The sequence below is a fragment of the Malurus melanocephalus genome, unplaced genomic scaffold, assembly GCF_030028575.1.
Source record: "Malurus melanocephalus ecotype Western Australia unplaced genomic scaffold, MMel_1.1 scaffold_133, whole genome shotgun sequence".
Taxonomy (NCBI): Eukaryota; Metazoa; Chordata; class Aves; order Passeriformes; family Maluridae; genus Malurus; species Malurus melanocephalus.
Genome location: NW_026623365.1, coordinates 1,392,264 through 1,414,016, shown reverse-complemented (window position 1 = coordinate 1,414,016; position 21,753 = coordinate 1,392,264). Strand labels below are relative to the sequence as shown.

The 21,753-nt window shown below is 35.3% G+C and overlaps 1 protein-coding gene across 1 annotated transcript in view; it reads right to left on the bottom strand.

Annotated features, from left to right (window-relative positions):
* Nucleotides 1–21,753, bottom strand: part of ABCA13 (ATP binding cassette subfamily A member 13) — a 171,143-nt gene that overhangs the window by 41,825 nt on the left and 107,565 nt on the right. The window contains exons 41-46 of the mRNA XM_057370805.1: nt 19,028–19,136; nt 8,994–9,048; nt 8,247–8,424; nt 5,535–5,650; nt 1,401–1,557; nt 233–486 (exon numbers count right to left, since the gene is read on the bottom strand). Coding sequence (XP_057226788.1) covers nt 233–486; nt 1,401–1,557; nt 5,535–5,650; nt 8,247–8,424; nt 8,994–9,048; nt 19,028–19,136 — 869 coding nt within the window. The remainder of the gene's footprint in view (nt 1–232; nt 487–1,400; nt 1,558–5,534; nt 5,651–8,246; nt 8,425–8,993; nt 9,049–19,027; nt 19,137–21,753) is intronic.

The following is a 21,753-nucleotide window of genomic DNA, read 5'->3' as shown; positions in this document are numbered from 1 at the left end:
TGATACATGGCAAATTGGTCATTGTTGCATTCTGCATAACTTATTTTCCTGGTTGCAAGCCCTTAGTGCTTGATGAGCAATTCTCAYCAGCTTTCAAGGGAAATCTGTATTAAATTCAGGTGCACCACATTATCATAAGCATKTATGTTCAAGTGTTCAAAGGAACACAACATTTTCTTTCTCTAAAAATTAGYTCAGTGTCCCCTGTGGCAGAATTCAAATGATAACACACCTTGGTTTCTGGAGGAGATCCCAGTGAAGAAAAAGACGTAAAAGAAGCAGTAGCGTTCCCTGAAGGGCCATTTCCACAAAAATCCAGCCCAGGAAATCCATCTCAAAGGGGCTCACATATGAATCTATTCCAAAGTTCCTGGTCAGGTCAAACTTGATCTGGTTGTATGAAAGCTCTATTAAACCCTGGCCTAGGCAGAATTGTGGGAATATGATGAATGCCCATTTGAGGATATTGTAGATGTTCTGAAAACTCTGTAGTAAGATGCGGCAAGATGGAGGAGAATAAAAAAAGAAGGAAAAAAGTAATTCGTTTCCTCCAACAGCATAATGAGCACACTTGCAAAGCTGAATACAGCATTCAAATCTCACTCTAGRCAAACTGAATTCTAAAGTGCATAGTAACTATTCTGGGGACAGAGATATCATACTGCATTTTGAACCTCCTACAGGCCATCTAATCTTAGTTGAGGTTCACAGACAGTATCAAAGCATGTGGCCATTACCCTTCTATTTTCTTAACATTTCAATATTTGAAGGCTATCAAATCTAAATCACCAGCTYAAACCCAGGTGAATACCAAATCTGCTTACATGCTTGTATGGTATGWAATCCAGATTTAACTTCAAACATCAAGTTTTTGACCTGTACATGAATGGAGTCATACTCATTSTGGTACTCCTCTCCATCAAGTTGTTTAAATACCATTATGACTAATTAAAATTATATACATGGAGTGAGAATTAYTATTCATACAGAGCATTAGTGATCCTAGGAATATGCAGCTTATCTCTTATGTCAATATTATTCAAACACATTTTACAATGCATATAATCAATTTAATGGACCAGAACAGCTCCCATTATGTGTCAATTACAACTTAATGGTCTAKAAAATGTCAAAGTTTCAATTAACACTGCTTTTCCATTATTACAGCGTGCTTTTTTGGGTTACAGACAAGTTAAAATTCAAGATGCTCACAGTCAATACAGTACATTCTAGGACAGAAAAACCATGAATGTTTAAAAACCATAAGGTTTTCTTTTGGAAAAACCTTATCTGTACGAATACATAAAAACACATATATACATTCTCAAATATACACATGCATGTATGTGTGTGTATAAGTCCCARTTATGAAAACTATAAACCAAAGATTTTATACTTACCTGCACTTTGGAAATTATAGCTAACAAGCGAGGTAACAGAGTCACAAGCATGGTACACAGGCCAAATACAAAATTTAAGGAGATGTAAGAAATAAAAGCTACATCGGAACTTGAGAAGAATCTGGATGCAAGATACATCCAAGGTACAGTTGCATATCTGAAAGTATAAAGAAACAAAACTGTCACAAATAGTTACATTTTTAACTCAACCCCCCAAAAAAGTCAGTTATCACAGTAGAAAAAACCACAATTATTGTTTCTTATTTTTAAGAGAAGCAAACAACTCTTCTGAACAATTGTTTTTTTAAAAAAGGACAAATTAGGATATGAATTCTTTTACAAATTAGCTTATGCTTCCATAGATGTACACATATTTACTGCCATGTTATGCACAGATATGATCAAWTTTTGCATATATTAGCTGCAGATATTTACTTTAACTGTTTCAGACAGCTGGCAATCCTGATTTCTGACTGATTGCAGAACCATGTAACTTGACAAGCCTCTTACACAGACWCAGAATTAAAACCAAATATTTAAAGCTTAAATCATGGATGCCAATCAGTTATCTTTTCTGAGAGGCTTTCATAGAAGGAAAAAATAGAACAAAAGAAGGTGGTGAGAAAAAGAGAGAAAGAAAAAGAAGAAAAAACATTAATCTTTTAACTAGAACTAATATTTGTGTCAGTGATATGTGAAAATGGAAAAATCCTACAAAGCATGTTATTACCTAAACCAGGTTGTCAGTTAGTAGAGTAATAGCTATCAAAAATGAGTGCACAGCACAATGAGGCTGAGACAGCATGTCCATGACTACATCACCTTCAATGAGAATCTTTAAAGGAAGGARAAAGGCACCCTCCATTCTGACAAGGGAAATGATACCTATCCAAAATGGAGCAGTCAGATGTTTTATAAAGAGATGTTTATGAAGCCTAAAACAATGCCCAGGCAACCTGATGAGTATGCATGTCACACAAAGAAAACTTATTTTCCATTCAACATAGCCAAAGATATATCTATCAAATAAGCAGCATATAGACTCCAGGAGCAGAGGTAGCAGCATACACTGTTGCATAATGGTAAAAATATGTTTTGTATATATTAATATTATATAAGAAGTATTTATATGTATAACTGTTTTAATAATGAGCTCAGTGCAAGAGCAACTAGCCAAAATTTGGTGAATTTACTTCTTCATTGCCCGAAAATATAGTTTAGATTACAAGTCATAATAGTCCCTTTTGAACTTAGTATTCTGTACCTAATAGATGAATCTTTTGCACTGGAGAATGCCAAAATCTTTTATCTTAAAATACAAACTTRCAAATCCTGATGGGAAGTAATAATGATGTTATCCTCAGTTTACAGGAAGATACAGGTCAAATGACTCAATGTTTGGATCTCAAATGAAGATTGTAAGTATTTAAGAACACATCATACTTTTCAGCATCCTGTTGCCAGTCTTAATCACACAATCTTTTCTTTCCTTCATGCACATACCAAAATCACCGTTTTCACAATTGCTCTGAATTACAATATCGTAAATACAAGTCCATCCTTGGAAATAGCTCAGGAAAGAGACATTATTTACAATGCTATTACTCTGCTGTAAATGAAAGGAAAATTTGATTTGTTTGCTTATAGCTGTTAAGCAATGAGTAAGACTTTCAGAATACTAAAGTTATATGTTGTTCAAATGGAGCCTTTCAAATAGCTGCCAATCGCACCTACATTTCTATTCTTTCTTTTCCTTCAGCTGCAGTTGCAATTCAGTATTTTCTGAATATAAAAGACAGAAYATTTTGGACAGAAAAGTTTAAGCATTTGGACTAGGAACACCTCTGCTATCATCTAAAAGAGAAAGAAAATGTAGTTTATTTAAGAGGCAGTTGTATTTTTAAAGGATATCAGTTTTAAAGTAGCAAACTTGATTATTCTTTCAAGCACACCCTCTTCAACTTTTTTATATAACTGGGCTATTTTTATCTTGATTCTAGATCAGAAAATCCACACAAGTAGCCTGAAGAGACAAAAACATTTTAAAAGGAAAAAAAAAATGCAGATGATGCTGGCATGCAGATGAATGAGGATTACATGTACTGTACTGGGGAAGAATAAAATGGCCACAATATGCTTCATCATGTTTACAGTGTAGCTAGGCTGAATAAAGGGTAGTTTAGGAAAAGTGGCAACACTGAAGTTTATCAGTGTCCTTGAGACATGTTAAACTTACAGACAGCTACTGGATCTTTAATATATGTTAATACTGATTGAATACATAGATTTTCTTGTTAAAAATCACTGCAACATCTGTTATGTCAGCCAAAGCTGAACAGTACAGGAGGGATTATACTGAGCTGATTAAGCTRCATCTGCAGTCAACAAAATAAGACAGTCCAGATTTTCAGTCAATACCTTTTTTTTCTGAAATACTCAGAGATAAATCAACTTGACATTTTGGTTAAAACAATGCCAGCATAACCAGCATTTGATAGTACACTGTGGACAGAACCAAAGCCCACAGCACACCACAAAAAACATGTCATGACTTCAGGACACATGTGCTTCATTTGCTGCTTGGCTAAGATATCTATAGATGCCTATGCCTTGCTGGGATGACAGCAACTGGATCACAAGGATTCAAAGCATGTAAAGGTAATTAAAAAAAAAAAAAAAAAAAAAAAAAAAAAAAAAAAAAAAAAAAAAAAAAAAAAAAAAAAAAAAAAAAAAAAAAAAGGTGTTAGATTTCATAGTGTAAAATCTTTGCGCTAAGTCTTGTTAGACCTTGTGCCTTTACCTTGAAAGAAACACTTGATGGAAGCGCAGAAGAAAGAAAGTGAGAGTGGTACGAGAGTGATACAGAGGAGAAAAGTATAAACTTTGGATGTCTCATACAAGTTATTTACAACATCCTGGCATCATGACCTCAGGAATATTTCATTATTTCACTAATTAGGCCATTCACATCAGGAAAGATGACCACAAACTGGTGTTACAAGGGAAAATTATAAATAGAACTATCTAAGGAATTTGGAAGGTTTTACAAGAGAGGTCTTGGCTTGCATTGATGAAGGACAATTTTCAAGTATGGTTCTGAATAAACTTAGGCTAGAATTTTCAAGAAAAGATCCAGCTTTGAGGATACCAAAACAGAATGAGTTGCTGGAGGCACAAAAGCTTGAAATCAGTTTCAGGATGCAATATAGCAAATTGAGGGGTTTTCTTGAGGGGTTTATCTGACCCTCTTCCTGGAATAGAACAAGCCCTAATCTTGCAGAAGGTTTTTTCTTCTTTCCTTCCATATCACTCTCTCATGAAGAAGCTGTATTTCATTATCTAAATATCTGTCATGCAAGATATGTCTTCTCCCCTACAAGGGTAGCACCAATTAGTTGCTTAAAATAAGGACTGAACTTCACAGAAGCATCTCCAGCATTTCTCACACCACTTTAGACAACACAAGGGAAGAGTAAAAGGAACAGGATACACCATTAATTTGATTGATGCCAAGGCTCAACAGCTTYATTTTTATAGAGATATCAATCCTCTGTTTAACCAGTTATTTTAACTTGCTATAACTGGGTTGGTTAGCTGAGCCTTTTTCCATGTAAAACTAAGAGCAGCATGGTGGAACTTTCCTCTCTCACAGTTTTATCTGGAGACAAATCTCCAACTAGGCCAGTGCTTTATATTGGACAGATTTCTCATTGGAAATATAAACTCCTGTAGCTATGTAGGAATACAGAAAATGGTTAGAGCTCTAATAAAAGCTGTTTCTCACCTTCTTGGATGATATTCTGCATAGCTAAGCACTGAAATTCTGACCTATGCTATTATTTCCTCATTTTCTGGAAGATAACATCCAATCAATTTCTAACAACAAACTGTTGTTACACAGCCTGAGTATTTTCTGAGACATTTCCACTTTTTTTTTTTTTTTAATGCGCAAGTAAATCTCCCTCTGCTTTTTGTGTTTAACTTTCAAACTCACGTTTCAGCCTGTTTTGCTGAATCATAATTGTTTACAAAGGCAGAAAACCATGCATCCAGCAGTAGGTGCAAACTATATCTAAAGATTTATATTTGTTTCTTAGAAGCTGTAATTCCATAGAAGCATTTCCAATCACATACCCAAAGAGTATCAGCAGGAGAACAGTGGCTGCCAAGTTCTTTTGGAAAGTGAAGGCTGATAGCTGGAAGGCACTAATAACACCAACACACAGGGTGACTGGAACCATGTAAAATAGCTAGAAACAGAAGAAAAAAAAGCATTGAGCAGGTGAACATCTCTTACTGGYCTTACCTAATTTGCTTAGAAGGGTTATACAAATTAACTTCTCCTTATTTGCAACACAATTATACTATAAATTAGGAAGAAATAGGCAGAAGAAGCTGGAGATTTGATAGTCCACACTCGATGCAAAACTGCTCCCCATACATGAAACAGCCTGACAAGATAAAATCTGACTACAGAATATTCCCTTTAATCYTATTTCTATTGCCCTTTTCAATACATCCATTTAACAAGCTAACTCTTCCAGATAATGAGTCCGTGTGGGGCTATTGCTCCAAAACATCAAATTACACTGTGAATGCAGAGGCTTGGTTTCAGAAATAGCAGTTTCATTGATTGGTGCTTCAGTCATAGGAGAATAGTAAGGATGCAATTTTAAAAGAGACTTTAATGAAGGACCATGTGTGCCGACAAAGCAAATGACAACTTTTATTGGGAATGGACACAATGTGTAGAAGCATTACAGCCATTAGGAAGCAAGGAAAGCAGTCTCTCTATTTAGTCTCTCAACATAATGGCAACGAAGTACTTCAGGGAGGCAGGGTGGGACTGGTACATGGGATTCATATCCAAGTATTTAGGAGAGAGGGGTTCTGCTTCTAACTAGCAATGTCAGSATGTGAAAATCTGTGCTCAGATCCATTCCCAGTGTCTGCCTGCTCTGTGTACTGAGCCTGAGTTCATTAGGGCAGTGACTGTCTGCATTTTTGTTTATATRATATTCAGCTTTATCTTAATAAAACCAAGTTTCTGAGATACACTCCAATAGGGGCAACAAATCAAGGTCTGGCTTAAAATTCGATGTAGAAGAACAACATACTCTTAAAATCAGACTCTCATACTGAGTACAACAAAAACCTGCTCCAAATTAAACCAGAGGCCATCACCACTTTGCTACTGGGAAAACAATTTTTTTTTTTTTTGAGAATGGCAATGGAGAAAAATATAGATGAATTCAATGTTCTCATCCTATTCACARTGTACCTTTTCTTTGCCATATACAAATACCATAACATACCACCCACAGATTTATGTTTCAGTTATCCCGAAGCTGTTTTAGAATGCTGTAGAGAAGTCACAAAGCATTTGAGTCCCAGTATGTTTCAACAGATCTGAGGTTTCAGTCTAGAAATAAATAAATAACTTTYAAATYAAATTCTATTGGACAYCTTACYGTGAAWTCATGGTGTATTACAGAAGTTGTTYGTGTACAACAAAACAACTTTAATTTTGCCCCTCTAGTGACGCAAGCTTAATCTGAACAAAATGTCTCTATTTCTCTTTAAATTTTCTTAGCACTTACACTTGTTCCATTTGTTGAACATAGTAATGAATACCATTCATGCCTATAAATACAATAAGAACAGCCTGATTCTCATGAGAGCAATTTCATAAATCAGATACTTCTGCAAGCCTAGTAAAGATTCTGCTACCAGTAATATAGGACACAGCCTTTAATACTTAAAATACRTAGAGGGATTTAAAATTTGACAGTTCATATATTCATGTGTTCAGTGTCCCTAAATGATCTGCAGAACAATTAGTATTTAAAGCAGTGTCTGTTCTTTCCCAGATCATGATTGATCATGCAGTACTGTGTTGAATTTGTGAGAACATTTTGAGAGATTGGCAGAAAATAATGAGGAGTTGACTTTGCTCACAAGGAGAAAGCAAATGATGAAGGACCGAGTTYTTAACCAAGCCTTCTTATCTGAAGCAGCAGTAAAAAGAAACACCAAGACTGACTGGCCAAGTAAATAACATTTGAAAAAAGGTGCTCTTACCTCAAGATTGCTCAAGTGTAAAAATTCTGATTTCAAGCATGGATGGGTGAAGATTTAATGTTTCAGAATTAGAATAGTCTAAATGAAAATAGAATGTTCCAAAAAATTCTGTTCTTKACCCGTGTATCACAGAATCCAACCTAAGTGTTGGAAAGGACCTTAAGAGCATCAGGTCCAACCATAAATCCAGCACTGCCAAGTCCACTACTAAACCATGTCCCTCAGTGCCACATCTACATCTCTTAAATACCTCCCAGGGACAGTGACTCCACCACTTCCTTCCTTGGGCTGACTTTTCCAGTGCTTGCCACAAATAAAAGCTACTGATTATAAGTATCTCTCACATTATCCACAACAACACATAAYTGTCTCTTCAAGGAGTTGACCAGCTAACTAATTTTCAGTTTTCTCCAGTACTCTGAAAGGTTTTGCCAGTGCAAGGCAAAAATCAAAGCATGGAAATTCCAGCTATGAGCTGCTGTGTGGAAGATTGTCTAGGCTGGTTACCCAACTTCCTTTCACTTGTAAAATAGTTTACATAGCTAAAGCTACAATTCAGCTTTGGGAAGCAAGGAACACAATCTTCACCTTGTATGAAAATAGGAAATGGCGTCTCAGAGTTTGTTAGCATGTCAGCCAAGAGCTGTCACTCTGTGCAATTCAAATGTTATTCATGTATCATGTGACCATATCTCCTTTTGCTCATTTATGACAAACTAGCCTAAAATTTACACCTGAACACATGCTGCCCCACAGAGTACATACCATATCAAAGCAGAAGTTTGCAAACCAGTAAGTTGTGTAACCCAGGCCTGTGATGTGCTGCAAGCGTTTTGTCCCAGATRCTCTGTCTTTCACTATGGCACTTCCAATGGAGGCAGTAAGGATAGAGAAACCCAGCATGATACACAGTGCTACCCCACACTGACGAACATTCTCCATTCTAGGGTAAAAAGGAAAATAGTGTCATGAAAACACAATGGGGAGAAACCCCTTAGTCCTGATTGTAAACACCATAGAATCACACTATGGTTTGGGTTGGAAGGACCTTAAAGGTTGTCTAATTTCAACACTCGCAATGAGCAGGGACACAATATCTCTATGCTATCAATGTCTAATTAAAGAACAGGAAAAAGATGCATTAAGTTGCAAAACTATAGGTGAGTTACAGAGTACAGCATGTGTCTTAAGATGAAGCTTATGCAAATATTTGCCCTTTACAGAAAACTAAAATTTAAACCCTTGAAAATCATTTGAAGTAGTTACCCTGTTTAAAACTATCATGACACAATCAGCATAAATTCAGTATTTTTCTCTACAAAATATTGCAAACTTTTGGTATAAAYCGTGAACTTGACAGACATTCCATGGTAAAAAATGCTTCACTCAGCAGAACTGAATTGTGTCTTATCAATTCACAGCATCTATTCCAGGAAACATATATTCTTATTTAACTGATAGGTTCAATTGTCTGCTGATTGCTGCTGTTAAACATTTTAGGAGTTTGCTCACATTTTGTCCTCATCCAACAAGGCTCCTCCATATGGTTGGCTGTAGAGTGTTATCCCTGTGAAAAGAAAAATAAATCATGAAGTATTAAATATTCTCAAGGACTTCAAGTTCTAGAGTACACTGTTAACTCTTGTTATACATATGAATACAAAGGCTAAATACTTAGTAATCAATAGAAAGAGATCAACCACCAAGCAGCAAAACCAAACAGTCTCCCTTTTGGTGATTTCCGGAGTTTGGAACCACTAAACACTAATGAATGAACATAAGYAGTAGTTGCTTTTCTGCATTCTGAAGTTCAGAAATTGGTTCAACAATGTTATATATTTGCTGCAAAATCTACATCRCTGAAGTGACCAAATACAAAACCTAAAGTACAATATGTTCATGTAGCTAATCTTCTGSGGTAAGGTAGATTGTTAACTGCAATTTATACACTTGGTTTGGATTTTAGATTAGATCTTTTAGCATTTTTTAGATGACTGACATTTCACTGAGAAAAACTGTTTAGCTAAAATCCCAAAAGAAAAAAAAAGTCACACTATTGATCAAAACTGTAGAGCTTTAAATTAAAAACATGCCCAGTTTGGGAGACCAAGAAAAACCTTTAGCAGACAATGCATTCTTAGGCTTATCTTGGTTCTTGGCAATCAAACTGTAGCAATCTAGCAAAATTAACTTTGGAATTGGAAGGTAGCTTATGAATAAAAACTTTTGCTTTTTTTTTTCCTTTTCAAGCAGAAGAAGAAAAACTGGGGGAGGAGAAGGTGTAAGACATTGTCACTACAAAAGCTGATGTTCCACTTGACTTGATGCTGTTTGGGACAGATGTGCCATGTGCACTGGTTTTGTGCTGGATGGAATTAATTTTCTTCACAGTGGTTGGTATGGGGGTAGGTTTTGGGTTTGTGCTGGAAACAGTGTTGATAAGACAAGGATGCTTTAGTTAATGCTGAGCAGTACTTCAAGCCAAGAATCTTTCTGCCACTCACMCACTCCACCAGWGAGGAAAAYGGGGAGTCACAGGGAGTTGGGRTGGGKCACAGTGGKACAGCTGACCCCARYTGACCAAAGGACATTCCATACTAGATGGCATCATGCTCAGCATGTAAAATGAGGAATGGGGGGGATGCTTGGTGTGATGAAGTTTGCCTTCCTRAGCCAATGTTAAGTGTGATGGARCCCTACTCACCTGGGAATRKCTGAACACCTGCCCGCTCATGGGAAAGAGTGAATTAATTCYTTGCTTTGCTTTGCTTGTGTGTGTGACTTTGTTTTTTACCTATTGCACTGTCTGTATCTCAACCCATGAGTTTTATCACTTCCAGTGKTCTCTCTCACATGCCACAGCAGGAGAGTGAGCAAGTGGATGTGTGAATGGGCCTTAAACTACGACATCAGCACTATTTGACTATTGTCTAAATAAGTCTTTCCTGTACCAAATTTAAAAAAAATACATAAACAAACTTCATCCTGACAGCAATTATAATTTTTCCAGTAGCTTTGGTAAATATATGAATTGTTGCTAGCCTTAGACTGATTCTGTGGACACCACTCAATTGAACACACTTTGTCATATTTTGTTAGGAGTCCAGGTGTATAAAGACAAAAAAATATCTTYATTCTAATAACAGCTCCAGTTTGACTAAATACACATTAATTTTGCCCCTTCAGTTTTTCATTCCTCATCTTCAAGTCAAAATAATCTACCACTAGTAACATTACTGCATGGTAAAAGCTGAAAAACAGAGTATGATGATTAACCCMCACACAAAACTAGCACAAGATAAACATCTTTCAAATATGAGCTAAACACAGTACACCAAAGCCCAGTGGTGCTTAGAAAAACAAAAGAAGATACAAACCAATAAGGTTTTGATGTATCCCTAGTAGATACTTTTGCTCTTTGTAGAAGTCTTTCATGTCATATGCCTTGAGGGACTGTTTAAAATTTTCCTTTGTTTTTCTTTTAAAGCATTAATTTTTTAAACAATTGCTGCTATTTGTTCTGAAGCAAAGCTGACATATCAAAGAAAATTATTTTCTCCCACTGGAACCATTGAATTTCCATTTATGTAAAGGRGAAGCAGCATGATAGAAAGAAACTTAGTTCCCAGAAAGTTTTTCTATGCTTTTCTAATGCTTGAATAAAAATGAGCATATTAGAAGAAATAATCATAGGATCATATAATATGCAGAATTGAAGAGACCCATCAGGATCCTCAGATCCAACTCCTGACCCTACACGGGACACCCCAAGAGTCACACTATATGCCTGARAACATTGTCCAAACATTTCTTAAACTCTGTCAGTCTTGGTGCTGTGACCCCTTGCTGAGGACCCCGTTCAGTGTCCCACCCTCTGGATGAAACACTTTTCCTGATATCCAACCTAAACATTCCCTGGTTCAACTTAAGGCCATTTCCTCAGGTCCTGTCACTGGTCACAAGAGTGAAGGGATCAGTACCTGCTGCCCCTCCTCTTCCTCTTGTGAGGATGCTGAAGACTGCAGTGAGGTGTCCCTTCAATTTTCTCTTTTTCAGGCTGAGCAAATCAAGTGACTCAATCTGCTTCTCATAAGGTTTTCCCTCCAAACCCTTCACCATCCTTGTGGCCCTCCTTCAGATACTCTCTAATGGTTTAATGTCTTTTTTTATATGGTGGCACCAAAGCCACACACAATATTTAAGGTGAGGTACTCCAGCACAAAGCAGAGCAGTACAATCCCCTCCCTTGCCCAGTGGCAAGATCTCAAGGGGAACGAACAAAACCTTCAGATTATTGTGTTGGTATTACTAACAAAACTTTCAGATTACTGTGTTGGTATTAAATAAAAGTCTACACCAGTTGACTTGGCTTCCGCAAACAGAAATGCACTGCTGTAACTCCCTAGTCCAGAAGAACTAGAAACTGTGAAAAAGAGATAATTGCAGKAGAAAATAAAACCCCATGACATTAAACAGCATCATGCTCCTTGCAGTATTGTGCCATACAATACCAATCAAAAAGCAAAATACACTGAATTAATTTCCTTTTATGGAAGAGTCACAAAATTTAATCACACCTCTTARAGTAGCAAACATTTCTGACAGTCAATTCCCATTCAAACCATGTAGATAAAACAAAGAATTATATGGTTTTTAAATTTGCACTCACAACTGAAACTAAATTTCATAAGCTTGTGAATTACAAGAAAAATATATCTGTGCTAAATTAAATTCAGTCATGTTTAGAATTCAAAATTCTATCAATGCATTAAATATAATACTTGCTTTTCATTGAGTATTTTAAGTTTCTTCAATTAGTCTGGAGAAAGACAATCTCTGAATTTGCTCCTTTTTTAGAATAATGATTCCTTCCCTCCACCCATTGACCCATTGTCAAGAAATAGATTATTAACTTGTATAAAGCTAATAAACTAGCTTACAATTCACAGAGGAAAAAAGTTCCCTTGAACAAGAAATAAACTATCTTCCARTATCAGAACAAACCAACAGAATTAATAACATCTGGTATTCGCTATTATATACTTATTTTTTTATATTAAAAGCCCTTCCATGTACTTTTATAACCTATCCCTCCCTAAATTTCTTCTAACCACCTAGGCCATCTTTTTTACACATATCTCTGTCCCAATACAGCTGTTAACATGAAGTAAAATGTACTTATTGATACTTTCTGGCCTTTATATGCCTTTTTACTGTGTAAAGCTGCTATAATGAGGCTCATWAAGTTGAAAACTATCCGCCATCTTTGAGGACTTAAAGGCTATAAATGACAGATAAACTAAGAAGTTCTAAATTATAAAGCTCCTATTAAACAGATGCTTCTGGTGTTTATGCAAGGATTTTTTTAAAGAATTGTACTTGCAAGCTTTGTGTGAACAGCCCTCAGGGCAAATTTTACCATATTAGTATTCACAAGGGAAAAGCAAGACAGGCAATAACACAAAATCTCATATGATTCAGCACTAACAGTGTCTGCTCCTTTTCATAAATTTCTCACTATAAAAATTATTTCTTCCACATTTATAGATTGATATTATATTCTCCTGACTTAATCACAACCACAATTTTCTCTATTGTCCTAAAACCTCCTCCCTCTATGTCCTCAGCATGCAGTTGGACACATTATTTTCGCAGTGATCATTTACGTTTCTTTATGGGCACAGGTGAAAAATCGTAATAGACACCCATTCCAGCCTTTGCAAAACCGTGGAAAAGCAATTCAAGAATTGGAAAAACTGGGACCATAGAGAATCTTATACTTTAATGATATATTCAGAGTATGAGAACACCACGATGAAAGGCTTTCTTATACCTTTTAACCTTCTGCAATATAAAAATGAGGAGCTCCCAAAATGAGAGGCACTATTTGCCCTGTTTGAGGGATGTGAAGAGGGGGGCATCTCAAAGAATGAAACCTGTCTGTATCCATGCTAGTTGATATATGTAGGCACTTATAATTCTGAAAATAATTCATCCAGATGTCAATCCCGACAGAGAGCACAAGTCACCAGTTATATTTGTAGTATATTTTCTGAGGTTTTTTTCCAGCTAAGAAAATTCTTTCTTTTCTCAGTTATTTTGCCTACAGGCACCTTTTTAGTATGTCTTTTCCCTCATTTTTGTCTTTCATTAAAGTCAAAGGTTCAGTTGTTATTTCTTACATTCCTCCATGAAAAACTTGGCTTTATGCAACTGAGAACAAGAGCATTTTTACCAATCCTGCAAGCCATGTTACTACGGGGGAAAAAAGAGTGGAGAAGTAGKCATAGCTTTGAAGTTTAACTATAAATTTCAGGAATAATGCAGCTGCAGCCTGGGCAGGGRAGTGCATATACATTGTAAATGATGCTAATAGTAGCTAATAGTAGAAGAGGCAGTAAACAATTCATTGTACCTTGTTCAGCTTCTCTATGCTTTCCCCCTTGTATTGTCCCTTCCAGGTAGAACAATCCTACTCCTTTCCTTACATTGCTCTTGAGCAAACTAATTTTAGATCCTAATATATTAAAAGGRCATTCCTAACCTAGTGAAATAAATTCTTCATAAAATGCTAGAAGGATTGAAACATTTCCTACAATAAAATATTATACTTATCCATTCTGGATGGGAAAGCTCACAGGAAAATGGAAAATGCATCCACATTAGACACTCTTGATGTGAACATTTTGCATCCCTCCCTGTTGCAATTCAGGAGCTGCACGACTCAGAACACCTTTCCCCATCACAGTATCTTATTACAGTCTGCAAACTGTACCTTCAAGAGAAAGTGCTCTAGATCTTCTATCTCACAACTAAAACAGTTGACCATCTGTCAGAAAAGAAAGGCACATGCAATTTGGCACAACTTTAGAGAGCTGTACGTGATAAAGAACAGAAGGCACTGGTAGTCCAGTCCATCCCATCTGGGTTCAACTTTCCACATAAACACATTTCAAAGTCTGTGGTCTTTCAGTAAAAATTAGGAAAGTAAAATGAATCCATCAGTACTTTTTCAGTATCAGTTGGAGAAAACTAGAGGAAAAAATGTAAAGGGCTTCAAGCTCATATGCCATCACTGTAGGTTAGTCAGAGCTGTCCTTAGGTATATTTTGTGGTTCTGCACTGTATTTTGGGTGTGTCTGAACCTGTCTCTTGGCACTTCTTTGTAAACTGTCTCTTATGTCAAGCTGAATCCTGTGTACATAGATCAGTTTAGATCTGTGCTACTAATTCTGATTGTTGCAGACTTGAATAGAAGCCTAATCTAGATTTCTTCATTCCAGACATTTTATTTCAGATTAGAATAAATAAAATAATATGTATAAGAAAAACAGAGGTAGTATATATATATATATATATGTATATGCATTACAATATTTCTATTTATATAAAATGAGATGTTATTATCAACTCAAAATTACAATTTCTATTTTATGGAAAATTTCACAGGCAACACCATCTTAGTGGTTTCTATTTTACTTTCCCCCACTAATTAGACATGGTAAAGAAGGTTCCATCTAAAGGCCRTTTCAGAGTTTCCTTTGTAAAAAGGTTTAAAGTTATAGTTTGCAAAGCATTCAGGAAACTATATTGCCACTTTCCACCAAAATTCAGCTCAAAATGACTCCCTTGATCCCTTCTGCTCTTTTGAAGAACTGAATCTGAAATGAATGATGCTGTTACATGAAAGCTTACAATGAGTCCTAGTATGAAAGATATTTTAAAAAATCAATGACTTCAGTAGGAATCCTAAGATGGGGCAGCTGCATCACAAAAGGCCTTTCCATATTGAGACATTTTTGTTCTTTGAATAATGATGTAAGACCTTTTCTTTGACTGTTATACTTTACAGACATTGATAGAGATGACTACCASTTCTTTTTTCTTTATATAGCCTTACCCTAAGAGAGAGGTTATAGTCCCTCTCCTAGACTCCAGCATGATAAACACATTCTGACTCAATGTTACACAATCAGGTGGGAAAAATAAGTTTTACTTGATCAAAATTTCTATCTTACACTGAAGCAAAAAATATTGTCTTTTAGTTTTTTATTCCTCTTACTTCATTATTCCATTTTTSTTTCCTCACAATTACATTACTTAATTGTAGGAATGCAGCATTTCAGACAGATATTAGAAAACCTCATTCATATAAGCTTTAATACCAGTCAGAGGTGAAGGGTTCTGACATCTCATTTCTTTGTTGAAGAGTCTTACCTTTTTTTTATTTATTAACATATTAATTTTCATTATTTGCCACTGAATTTATAACCTGCTAGAAAACAATACATTTGATTTCCTCCACAGTAAAACAGAAATTTTTTTTTTCCCCACAATGGAATCACAGACTTACATGATCATGAAAATAGGGATGGATATCCGCATGATAGAGAAGATGAGAAATTTTTATACAGGAAGTATTACTGAACTGCTGTTCCAAAAGAGACACCTGATCCATTAACTACGATAAATGACCTAAATCGATCAGGCCAATTTCTCTTGCTCCATCTAGTTACACGCACCTCCAGCTTAGCACACACATTTWCTTCAACAACTATACTACTCCTCACACAAAAATTACAAGAAGCAGACATTGTAACTTTCCAAGTACTCTCACAGAGAAATCTACCAATAATCCCATATTGTTAAGAGGGAGGTGAAGGAATCAGGGCTAGCAGGGAAGAGAAATCTCTTCACTTACAGAGAAAGACCCTGAAGATCAGGTTACACAACAGCAAAAAGAAAGTGTTTTTTATCACTAAATAAATATAATTTCCTGCTCCTGCATGCTGAAGGGTCAGTAACTTTGTTTGATAGAAGAAAAAGAAATTATCAACTTTTAGCAAAGTTTTTTTTTAACAGATATAAATCCCTAGGGATATAAACCAATGCATGTGGCAGCGCATGTCCTCTATACTCTTGGGAAAATTTCTTCCTTCAAACTTTCATACCAAATCATAAGCCTATATTCCCTATATCATCTTGACTGCAGAAAAGACTTCAGACAAAAACAATTAGCTTCCTTCTCAGCTTCTTATTATCAAAACACATCACAAACTTGGACAGGTATTACTGATCTCCTACGAAAGTTACTGGATCTGTCCCTGTGGGCAAAGAGGGTACAACTCAGGATGTGGTCTGTAATGATTCTTCCCTCCTCCAGACATCTTGGGAGAATTCCAACTGGGCTCATGTTCAAGAAATACACACAGGCTATAACTGAAAAGGGAAAGGATTTCTTAGCCTTTGTATGAGCGTTTAAAGAAGTTGTTGACCTTAGCTGACCTTGTTCAAGGTTGTTTCAAAATCATGCTTGCTGCTATTCTGTTTACATCCATGGCAATGTTCTACCTTACTGTAGTAAGCTTCTTGGAGTAAAGATTTGTTTTTAAAAAAAAGACAAAAAGGCTTTGTCCTTACTGTCCCTTTAAAAGGGTCAAATTATTTTTATGTCACTTAAAAGTAATACAGAAGAGCTGGTTCTGTTAACCAAAAAAAAAAGKTGTTTTGCGAAATAAAACAGCATTAATGTGAGTCARAACTACAAAGACAGTCAGAATTACTTCTGCAACATCTTAACAAGCTTCCTCACAGCAATTTCCAACAAAATTCTAGAACTGACCCAGCATAAAAGCAGAGTTTGGATGAAGAAAGAAAAGGCAAAAATAATATATTTCAATGTGGGAACATAGTGTGTGGTCTTCTGACTGCTGATTTACAGGACCGCAAATAACAATTAAAAAAAAAAAAAAAAGCATATGAATTCTTGTCCATTAGAACAATATTCTTAAATAATAGAAAGCTGAATYAAAGTGAACTGAGTAAGGGGCCTCTATAGCATTGGAAATTCTTGAGTTTTTTAGAAATAAAATATACATATGTWTGTGTCTCTACACAAAAAGTGCACACATACATATGTGTGTACACTCACACACACGTATACATGTAAGTGTACACAAATACACACATACAGAGAGACGGGCAGGCAACACAACCTCTCTTCCCAGGATTCTGTGACAGTTTCCTCTGCATTATGCCTCAAGAGCATGAACAGCCTATCTCTATTGCACTTTCAAATAGATGAACACATAAACTACTTTCCAGCACTTAAGCTCTACTTCTGCAGATAGCTAACATATTGTGCCACAAGGTTATACAATGAGCCCTTGTAGAGATGTCAGTCCAAGACTTCAAGTATTTCTTAAGCACTGTTTTGCTTGCTGTGTTTCTGTGTCACACAATATCGAAAAAATAAAGCATTTCCACAATGTTTGGGACAAGTATCATTTTCTCTGTGAGCAGGACAGCAAACCCCGATTCACCAAGATAGGTATGAAAGTAAGGGTACACAAACATTTAAGTTCCAGAATGGGATATCTAATGGTACAGAGAAAATGCTAGCATCATTACAACATATGAARTTCAGGAAAACTGATTTAAAAGTTATTTCTATTACAAATTCTCATTAAAATACCTGATTTCATTTCATTCAAAATTTCTGTGTAAACACATTCCTTTGATCCATTCTCCTAATTAATTTAGAAAAATAAAACCCCAATCATCTTGAAAGCAAGCCATTACTCTTTTTTCTTTGACATTCCAGAATGTTTTCGTAACGAATCTCTATTTTTAGATGCTCATGATTCCTTCCCCGTTTCCACTGATTTATTCTTTCTTCATTCTAAAAACACTGAAAATCATTTTACCATTACAAAAAAAAAWTTCCTAACTTTACAAAAACTCTTAAAAATTGGTCATAAGCTCTTATTAAACTTCTCCAAACTAAATTCCTCTTTAATAGAATCTAAAGAATGAAGGGAACTGGAATGAGTAGAAGTTAATCTGAACTTCTGAAGTTAATCAAGCCCAGATTTCAAACTAGATTTCTATATCCAAAAAGTTCATCTGTGTTAACAGCTGTGACTGGTTGCAGCCATTTTTTAGAGGTCAGTTCATAAAATTTTTACTTTAACAAATTTTTACAAAGTTCAGGAATATGTGAATGAGACAATTTAGTATATCTGAGTCAGATAGATTACTTTTTCTTTTGTTATGTACAATAATAAGATATGGTAGGCTCTCCTGTTCCTTKAGTGAAAGGATGCTATGAAACATCACATTGCAGTGTGAATTTAGAGCCTAATCTGGATCTACCCTGGATATTTATATAAGGAGATATAGTAAAATGCCAGAGAAATTATAAATCCATACTCTWTTTTGCCTTAGTCATCCTATTTAAGCAAGCCCTAGTATCAGTTTCACAGYGACTAACATCCCAAATCAATTGACACTTCTTCCACAGGGATATCTTTGTAAGGAACTCATATGGCATGGTGAACTTTAAATTTAAGTTTTACCTTACTGTGTACTACATTCCTCACACAAACTTTCTATGCAATTGAAATTTTTACTTTTCAATCCTGCCAAGAAATGCGACTCTGAAATCCTATTGTAAACTATGAAAAAWTTTCATATCTACAATTATTTTAGTTTGTTTAAAAACTACTTCCCAAAATATGAAAAAAAATACAAAGAATGACTATTACCATACTGTCTCCAATCCACATTAGGAGGYAAATTCAGCCACAGAATGAGGTTATTGAGTTCATTTAAGTAAGATGGCAGTGAATGGAAACCTTTTTGGTTATACCACACCTGGAAGAAAGAAAGGAAATTGGGAATCAAAAATTAGTTCAACTTGGATGCTGATCTGAAAGCTTACATTCCTTTGAGGATTGCATAAAGGATATCTAATTCTCCTGTTATGATACCTATTTGTTGAAGAAAGTCAACTAGGCAGAAGACAATCTGTTGATTTGYTCAGGTCTTTAAACAGCATGCATCAGATTTTTTGTTGTCTGTTGTTGGAGATTTACATCTATTTTATTTCCTAAAATTATTAATAAATTTTATTTACTAAACTATTATTAAAGTTTATTACTAAATTGAGATTCTCTGATTTAATGGAACACTGTGTGCCCCTTCCTTTACACAGATTTGGTTGAACAAATAGAGGAAGAACAATGTGAAAATAACACCTGCCAGTTTAACTGAAAAGACAAAAGGATGAGTAAAACTAGTTTTAAAATTRGAAAAACCACTGACATTCCAAAGAGACTTTGCTAAATAGTACCTGCATGTGACACACAGCACAAAATATCTAGGAACAGATAAATGCCTTCTAAAAAGAGGCATAAAGAAAGAATCAAGGGGGCACTGTTTACAAGGTATGAAACTATTCTATAGGCAAAGCTGTCTCCACCTTCAACAAGCATCAGTGGCTTGTTAAACATGAAAGAAATAGATACAAACAAAATTTAGGCAGACAAGGCAAGCCAGTCTCTCTAAGGAACACAGGGAAGCAATTCTGTAGTAACAAATGCTTTATCCTCAGATCATTCAGAATAATCCTGACTTGATAAATATACCCTTAATTTACACTTTGACTTTCTAGGACTGCTGCTGAGATATGCTTGATATGTCTCAAAACCAAACATAATGAGGTTTGAGTTCTCCTCTGCAGTTAGAAATTGCTATCATCCATTACTGTTAATCAAAGTGCTTTCAAACTTACATTATCCATACTGAAAACTGTGTCAAATTATTATGTTTGTTTTCAGTTTCAGTGATATCTAAAACCATCCRATTAATATCAGTTTCTCACGTGATATCAACATGTCTTCTCTCCTTTTTTTTTAACAGTTGAAAAATTCCTAACCTCTCCCTCTTTGGTATCAGCTGTTTGTACTCTGCACTTTGTACATTCTAGGTTGGGCAATTCTCACTGACAGTCTGGATTCTGAATCATACTGCAAAGCGAACAGGATTTAATATTTGTCTTTATTGCCTTAACACTCCTAAGATTCCAGTTTTCTTAGATAATTTCTAAAATTACCATCTATACAGTTATACCTTGGTAACTTCCCTAAAGACTCTCTTACCATTGCTTTGGTGCTGTTCTCATTTACTTGCAGAAAATTCTGCTTTTTTTTTTTTTCCTTATACTGTCCAACATATCCAACCTTACTTATGTTCCCACATTTAAAAAAACAGAACAAAGCCCAAAGTCTTTCCTTCTTTGCAAAGTCATATGAAATTCCTTTGTTCTTCTCCAGTTCAGTTCCCACAAACTCAAAAAACTAGATCTCTGATTCACTAATCAACAAGAAAGGTCTTTAAAGAAATGCAGTGAAAGAGAACATAAGTTTCCTGAGGAAAACTGAAACGCTTTGCAGGGCAGGACTTCCTGTGCAAATAGCAATCTGAGCAAAAAGACAGAAACAAGTGATCAAGGGTAACCTGCCTTTTCCACAGCTCCATACCTTCACCTCTTATTTTATCTTTTTTTTTTTTAAAGATTTGTGCCAAATGCAAAGTTATACATACATACATAGTGAAACTCCACTGTAATTGTGTTCATTGTATTGAAAAAAAAGGCAATTAAAAAAATTAAAAAGCAAAATTCTTACAMTACATCCTCATTTAATTCAGACAGGGAAAAGGTCACAAGTGTTCAAAGAACACCTCTGAAATATAGTAACACGACCAATATTCAAATGAATATACAAAAAACACAATAGAGCATTGTGTGTAACAGAACATTTCAATATCCAACATGTTAATTGGAATTAKTCCTTCAAGCTGCATTATGCAACTGAATCAAATCACGAGGAAATAATCAAATTGAGGGTGGATATTTAATTTATTATAATCTGGAGAAAGAGACATTTGAGGTTGTTCACTTCATCAGAAAATACACATAAGGTTTTTCTTCTAAAGAAGAAAAGAGTTTTTCTTCTAAAACTTGACCAAAATTGTTTGCCAAGCTAAAATATAAAAAAAAGGAAATATATTAGCRCTAGCTGAAATATCTTTCATATTTCTTCTGTGCCATACAGGTAATTATTTAGAGAGGGCAGAAAAGATCTGAAGAACAGAAACCAATTTTTATTTTATATTCTATCCATTGTTAAGAAAATTCTTTTCCAAGRAAAAACACAAGCCCTCACTACATCAGATTGAAGTTCTGCTTTATGTTATTACATATTTTACTTACCATTAATATTCCAGAATAAAGCCGGACTGACATTTCAACTAACATATGGCGTATTAAGAAAAAAAAATGAGAAGTAGCAGAGAAATCCCTAAGCATTACTGGTCCAGATTTGTGCTTGATATTAGACTGGAAAGATGTATTTTTTYCCTCAGTACACTTATACAATTACTGTACTGTAAACCCTCAAGTCCCAACCTTTGGGATTGGCAAAATGTA